The sequence below is a fragment of the Mercenaria mercenaria genome, chromosome 16, assembly GCF_021730395.1.
Source record: "Mercenaria mercenaria strain notata chromosome 16, MADL_Memer_1, whole genome shotgun sequence".
Lineage (NCBI taxonomy): Eukaryota > Metazoa > Mollusca > Bivalvia > Venerida > Veneridae > Mercenaria > Mercenaria mercenaria.
The window spans coordinates 27,628,534-27,636,654 of NC_069376.1; the positions used below are offsets into that span (position 1 = coordinate 27,628,534).

Below are 8,121 nucleotides of genomic sequence, written 5' to 3' on the forward strand. Positions count from 1 at the left end.
CCCTATTCACAGACACTTGTGGTCGGGACTACCCTTCCATGGCCCCTGACAACGGTTTGACAATAAGTTTTAACGTTTTAATACAAACTGAGCACAGGTAACGATCATGGAATGTGCTCTGATACAGTCTGAGCATGTTTTAAAATGTACTATTTACCAACAATGCTATTTACACTAGAAGACTGACCTATTTAAATGTTAAAACTTAATGGATAACAATTGTAAGGGGCGGAGGATTAGGGCGTGTGCTCCTGGCCCCAAGTGCCTTAGGCCATATTTAGAAGGCCCACATGCTCCCTACACAAAACTGACTGGTTTGCAGTTTCAAGAAGTGGTTGAGAAAAACCTACTTACAATTTACCCGATTAACATGAGGAAAGATGTCTCGCTTGCGGATGCTTGCAATTAGGGCTTTTTAAAAGGATTTGTAATTTCCTGAAAAACTTGCATTATTTTCTATTTATGCTACTGTTATTCGTTCATATATTTAGATAGCCATCATTATATTTCCTCCTTGCTCTTAGCATTGCGGTTTATATCTTTAAAAGTATACCTAAGATGTGATATTTTTAATTATCAAGAAACTATTTTATTTCATCGTATTCGTTCATCAAAGGCAGAAAGGAAATGATAAGTTCCAGATATCATTTAACTAAATCAACACTTGGATAATTTCTGAAAATAACGCGGAGAAACAACTGATGTAAAACAAGAAATTTGAAATTGTTGCAATGAAATATGGACTTAAATTATTCTGTTTTTTTTATATTTATACTGAAAACTCGTTGCTGCCAGGTATAAAAGAATCTTTATGACGATGTTCATACAGAGGTGCCTCGTTACAATGTTGTCATAGAGACCGCAAAGAAGTATGCAATAATCGTCAATAACACGGGGGCGCGTTTTTCCGCTCCTGTCGCACGCTGCTCCTGTATGTAGCTGTCACAGCAGACGAAAACTGAGCCATTCGTTTCTTCATTGCTTGGGCTAAACAGCAACCCTTTAGCACCAGAATGGTTTTCCAGAACAGTATCGTATTCCTTCCTCGTCAGTTCTACTTTAGGACAGTTTGCTAAACGTTGTGGTGATAAGACTTTACATTGACCGGATACACCAACAGTTAGAATCTCTTCATAGTAATCCGATTCAAATGTTTTATATGTTTTGTTGTCCCAGAGTGCATCAAAACTGACCACTTCCTTGTTCAGTGTAATTTTGATACGTGATGATGACTTTTCGACGGATGTTAGTTTGGACCAAAGCTGCTCTACTTTGCATCGCCTCGTCACCTTAAAGGCAAAGTTGACATATACGTCTGGTAAATGCACCTCATTCAATGCATCCTTGTTAAGATACATTGTGACAGAGCATGACTTGCATTCTCCGAACCCAAGCTTCCTCTGAATATTGAGATACCGAGATCCTAGTTCGTTCTTTACAGATTGTGATGCCTTAATTCTTTCGAGAGGTAGGAGTCGAACAAATAGTTCATAACTCACATCTGGATCGAGGAACGGAACACATCGACCATTGATGGATAAGGAGAATATTGGACAATAGAGTTTTCGACATACATCCTGAAATTATATAGATGGACATATATGACAACACTCTTTATTCGCCGGACAAATACATTACTATTTTAGCACTTAATCAACATCAGAGACAGGGACATTTGTCATATACTTGAAAATCGTATAATTGATTCCTAGAATTTCGGAAAACTCAAAAATCTACAAAAAGATGATGCAATACCTGTCTTTATACTACAGATAATTTGAGGCCCGTATGTCAGTTTGTGACAGTGGTCAAATGAATCCCACAAACGGCACCAACACATATAAATGAACAGTTACTAAAATAAAAGATCCCTAGTTACTGACTTCATTTTTGAAATATTAGAATAACCATGCTTATTTTTGCTTAACCAATATCCTTTCATTATTTATAGGTGAATGTGCTTCTGTTACGTTTGCAAACATTACATCTTAAACGGATTCAGATAGCACATTTCCGGCCAAGTCGCTGGAATGAGGACCGTTTATTTCTTTGTTTGTGTGCATAGGTATTCACCATTTGTAACAGATAAAATTCACAAATGAATTAGAAGTGGTAAACCCATGGACTTCAGACAAACCGTCAAACGTTTCGGCGGTCGAACATGGCCTCTGTCTTTTACATACTGAGCTAACTGAGAAGGCATTCGATCGGTATTAACACGCAGATAATGTCAAAGGTATACAAAAAGTGACGTATGAATATTCGGGAGATTTTATTGTTGAAACGTAAATATGATAACCGAATATTAACACTTCTTAAAACTCACCACACTTTTATTAGATCCAATATGGTAAGTAACTAAGTAAATTTTATTCGGCAATTAGTGCACATCTTAATCATGGCATAAAACAATGTATGATATATAAAATATAAAATGAAAACATTACAAACACATAGAGCTTTTTGAACCATGATATGCACACCAAATACCAGGGATGACACAAAAAAGATAAACACAAAGTTTCTCTTATTTCCATTGTGGTCCCTGTTGTTGATGACATGACATAGCCTTAAGTCAAGTTTTCATATTAATACTGACAAATATTTGAGATTTTTTTAAATATACCATTTTACTTACAACTAAATTTAACAAATGGTTTTGATTTCTGTATATATCGTACTGTTGAGGGCATACGTGGAAAATTTCAGGTATTCATTTTAAAGATTAGCCAGGGTCATATAAATTGTAGCCTGATAACCTTCTATAATCACATATTTGAATATGAATTAGAACAACTGAAACAACGGATAAAAATATTGGAAACATCTCTGTTTGGATTATATCCCATTTCACTTAAATGAATTACGATACTCTGGATTACTTTTCTGATCGTATTCTTGTTTGAAATTGATATGAAACTTATTTTAAAATACGGGTAGTTCTTTTCTGACTGAGTTAGGTTTTCATCAAGACAAGACGAACTTACAAAGAACGTATCCAGTATTTGATCATCATTGCACGTTTTTTCTAGGATTTTCTTATTACCCGGCTCTGTCCACACTTCTGGGTTAAGGATGTTGATCAGAGGTTTATTGGTAAACCTTGAAAACCGATCTTGACAGTCTTCAGGAACGACCGTTGCTTTCATGTTGCACAAATAACAATATAGGTTTCCAAACACCCATCCATTGTCATTGTTGTAGTAGTAGACTGATTCTAAAGGAATAAAGTGTTTTATTTCAACCAGTATACACCCACATGCACGTAAATGTTCATTACAAGCACAAAAACCGTTTTATGTGTGCCTCGCAGATTCAGTTGACTATACTTAGACTATAATAGATGTACATACATTTTCTTTTATCAGTAACCCTCCCAAAGGTGTGCTAGAGACAAGTTGTATGTATAATAAAATGTTTATATAATATCATTTACAATGACCTCAAATAGAACATAAGCTTTAATTACTTACCAGGTGGATGGAGGCATAGATTCTCAAGTCGGCTGTCATACACTTCCCACATTCCTGTCTTGTTACACTCACTGATAACATTAGATCCATCAAAGCACAGAACAGTCCGTAAGGCCACGCTATTCGGCTTTATGAACTCAATCGTGCAATGCGTGAGTAAATATTCTGCCGCAAAGATCGCAGTCAAGTTCAGCATTATTGATAGGTCAAAGCATTTCATGGTTATACCTACGGGAAGCATTATATTCCACGGTACTGTATTTTCGTCACCGTGACAAAGTCCACAAAATTTGTTCTTATAAACTACGGTACCATCTTCAGAAGAAACGAATATGACATCTTCCAACGATTCTGGTTTACCGCTCTCGCATTTGTCCTTGATGGCTAAATCTTTGAATTCACCAGGACAGCGAGTTCGCGTATAATACGACTGGATTGCACTTCCCGGCGGGAGAAGTTCTGGCATGTATGCTGCAGGTATGCATTGTTGACTCATGACAACCTCAGTATCATCTAGTCCTGCTTTGTCTCCACAACATGTTCCCTTTTCTTTGCAAATATCAGCACACTCACAGGGGCGGCAACAAGAGGACATCTTCTGTTCAAGTAACGTTCTGTTTTCCGTGCATTTTTGTTCAAATCCACAAAAATACGAGTCCAGTCTAACGGCTGTAATGAACAGCGGATCAAGCATAAGTACAAACGCAATATAGAACGTGTACATCTTCGCTAGTCGCATTTTAAACGAAAAATAATATTCCAGGAGCGCATCGTCTTTATAAATGTATTCAATGTATTCATAAAAGGCTTGTCTCATAGGCAAATTTGATTCGTAGAACGAGCGCTCGATTTGCACTAACCTATCAGAATACGCTGACTTGCAAGGCTTTTTTTTCCAATATCTTAACCCTTACCTTGCTAAATTTCTACAATGAGCTTGTCCATCTTTCAGTTTGGACAGTACCATTAACTGTTAAAAGGGGTACTTACCAAAAAGATACTGACTGAATGGCGAACAGTGCAGACCATGATCAGACTGCACGGATGTGCAGGCTGGTCTTGGTCTGCATTGGTTGCAAAGGCAAGTTCACTTGCCGATAGCAGGCTAAAGTTTAAACATCTCTGAAAGTATATGAAATGTCTTGTAATTTCTTCATTTTTATATTTTGGTATTTACTTAACTTAAACATATGACCATAATATATATTTTAACTGAACCATTGTGTTGTAACATTGTGTTTAAAATTAGGTTCGATATTTTGTAAATTGTACATGTAAGAAATACAATCAAAACTGATTTGTTTTGGTAAACCTGTATGCAGCTATTGCCTTTCAAATTCCATATAATTTGTTGGTTCCTTAGACTGACTATTTCAGAGGTCACACCGCTCGTTTGGCAATGTTTGTGTACAATTTTATGAGACATGACTGTGTATTTTAAGGTAAGGGTACGTTGTGATGCAACGTTATAACGTTTGCTATTCCATCAAACGGTTTCGCCTAATAGACATCTTTCCTTATAACTTTCTTAAAGCAAGTTCAGATATCAACAATTAAACTGATAGATTGCGGTGCAAAATTTTGAGACACTAACATTTAAGGGAGTAGACTCACATGAAAAATATTGTAAGTGGAACTTGTATCTAAAATTAAAAAAGCAAAATCGGTGAGTTGTAGTCCAAGTAAATATTATGTTTATTCTTTGCCGTCGTCTTGTTTTTGACCCTTTTTATTTGTGAACCTGGCGGTGTTTGTCAGTATGTATATTTATTCGGAAAGCTACGCTCCATCGTGATATCTGCTCATAATAATGGTATTTTTCTTCGTTGTGTACAATTCAATTTCAATTCAATATTTTATTTGGCATAAAGAAATGAATGTCCATTGCCAATACAGTGACGTACAAGACTATGTTTACAAAAGAGAAAAGTATGAAATAGAATTATAATGTATGAGCTAGATATGTAGTTATTGCAACTTTACAACATAGAGGATATGCCTGTACAATAAAGAAGTTTACAACATTATACTTATTCATGTATGAAAAGATTTCTATATTTAAGGGAAGTAGCATGCTCGTAGAATGCTTGCTTGGCAGACATATTTAGTTAATTTATTGACACTTAATTACAAGTCACGGTAAGGTCCTTGCATATATATATATGACCTTATTTGTAGAAGCTAGGTGAGCAAATTGTCCAAATAAAACGGTTAGGTAGAGGAATAGGAAGCTATCATTTTATTATCAGGGGGAATTCGAATAAGGGAAAAAATCATGTCGCTAAAGAGAAGACTGTTGCAGAGAAAGCAAAGCGTGCTCTTGTTTTAGAAAGTGGCCTAAATGTCCTGTAGCTTACTCCAGCATTATGCCGAGAATAGGCAGTAGCGCTCCAGTCAAACGTATGAATTCTGACGCAAAATATGTCAACAAAAAATCCTTGATTACTGTAAAGGCAATGGTTTTCATTATTTAGACAATGATGACGTTTTCCTAAAAACAATAAGCCAAAACATTCTCTGTATTATGCTGGGGATCCTACAGGTATACATATTTCCAACGAGGGTGCGGATCAACTGCATTCAAACATGACAGCGTTTCTTATTGACGGAATGTCGGATGAGGATGTTGTATACCCGGAAAATACGACCATGTCGATGAGTAAACGCGGTCATACTGATCCGTAAATACCGCCGGCGGCAAATTAACATTGATGATATATGTCTAGAGTTGAAATGTTCTATTTTCAACGGTTTATGTTTTATTTTGACTTATAGCATTGCTACTATCAATGTTAATGGGTTGAGAGATAAAAAAAACGATCTCTCATTTTTCAGTGGCTAAAAAAGAAATCATTTGATATAATATTTATTCAGGAATCCCACTGTAAGAATGCCTTTGAATCCCAGGTATGGGGTAATCATTGGGGAGGGGACTCTTTCTGGAATAATAACAGTCATGCAACTTGCGGAGTTGCAATTTTGATTAAACCCGGTTTAAAAAATTTCGGTAAAAGATTGTATAGAGGATAATGAAGGTCGCTTTATCTCAGTAAAAATGCAGGCAGACGAAAAAATATATAATTTGACAAATATATATGCTCCGAACAATGGAATATTGCGGAAAAAAATCTTTAACTTAATTGAGAGCTTACTGAAAACTTCTAATGATCCGCATCTTATCGGCGGTGACTATAACTGTACTTTGGATTCAAAAATGGATAGAAAATATAGTACCATTAATAATCTATGTAAGGTAGACGAAGGCTTAAATGAACTATCGCAACTGATTATCGCACTAGACTTTGAAGATATTTGGCGAAAGCGTAATCCGTCATTAAAACAGCTTACTTTTATGCGTAATGAGTCAAAGTCACGTATTGATTATTTCCTTACTTCAAAACTCGTTGATAACGAATTAAGTAATGTAAAGATATCTCACTTTTTATATTCAGATCATGATGTAGTTTCATTTATTTTAAGTACAGAAAATGTGCAGAGAGGCCCAGGCCTTTGGAAACTCAATGCAAATTGTCTTAATGATAATGAATATGTGCAAATGATAGAATCTTTTTGGAAAACTTGGTCAAAGAATAAAGATAATTTTAAGTCAAAACGGGAGTGGTGGGACATGACAAAACATAAAATTAAAAATATTTCGATAGAGTTTTCAACGAGTAAGTCAAAACCATATAAACAAATTAAATTGTTAGAAGAAAAAATTCAACAACTTCAAATTCTAAATGACAATAGATCCGATATTGAAATCATTAAATTATCACAGGAACTAAATTACTACTACCAGAAACAACTTGCAGCGGCACAAATCAGATCAAAAGCTAAAAATATCGCAGAAAGTGAAACTTCGTCAAAGAACTTTTTGGATTTAGTAAATAAAAGAGGACAACAAAAACTCCGGACAAAAATAAAAACAGAATCAGGTGTGGTAAAACATGACATCAATTCAATTTTGTATGAAAAATGTAATTTCTATAAACATCTATTCAAATCTGAAGGGATAGATTTTTTGTCTGCGAAAAATCTTGTTTCCAACTTAAAAACAAGTATAAATCACAACGAAAAAATCTTATTAGATTCAGACATCCGGGAAGACGAAGTGAAAAATGTTATAATTGGATTTTAACTCTTAAAATCACCTGGGGAAGACGATATAACCGCAGAATGGTACCAGAAATTCTGGTATTTGATAAAAGCAGATTTTGTTCATGTCATTTCGGAAATATTCGATTCCTTTTGTTTGTCGGATTCACAATATAAAGGCGCTTTGTCGCTTCTGTATAAAAGCGGAGATAGGGAAACCCTAAAAAATTGGCGCCCATTAACACACCTTAATGTGGACTATAAAATTATCGCAAAATGTTTAGCAGAAAGAATTAAACCTATGTTATCTAAACTGATACATAATGATCAAAAAGTCTTTATTAAAGGACGTAAAATTTCAGATGCAAATAGATTTATTCAGGGCATAATAGATTACGCTGATCTTGAAGATAAAAATGGAGTTATTATTTTTCTGGATCAAACTAAGGCTTTTGATAGTGTGGAATGGGAATGGGTAGATATTTGCTTGCAGGCATATGGCATTGGTGAAAAGTTTAGAAAATGGATTCAAATGTGCCTTACAGGATCG

General features: G+C 35.2%; 1 protein-coding gene across 1 annotated transcript; it reads right to left on the bottom strand.

Annotated features, from left to right (window-relative positions):
• Positions 1-318: 318 nt before the first annotated feature.
• On the bottom strand, positions 319-3,190 carry LOC128549840 (uncharacterized). The gene is made up of 2 exons (XM_053527512.1): positions 2,988-3,190; positions 319-1,577 (listed from the first exon to the last, which is right to left on the bottom strand). Exons 1-2 carry the CDS (start codon positions 3,147-3,149, stop codon positions 840-842), a joined length of 900 nt encoding a protein of 299 aa, XP_053383487.1. The 5' UTR covers positions 3,150-3,190; the 3' UTR covers positions 319-839.
• Between the last annotated feature and the right edge of the window lie 4,931 nt (positions 3,191-8,121).

Bases quoted from the DNA above. Each gene is read 5' to 3' on its own strand.
- LOC128549840 (XM_053527512.1), bottom strand. From the start codon at position 3,149: ATGAAAGCAACGGTCGTTCCTGAAGACTGTCAAGATCGGTTTTCAAGG. The intron at 1,578-2,987 runs GTAAGTTCGTCT...ATATAATTTCAG, and splicing joins AAATACTGGATACGTTCTTT to GATGTATGTCGAAAACTCTA.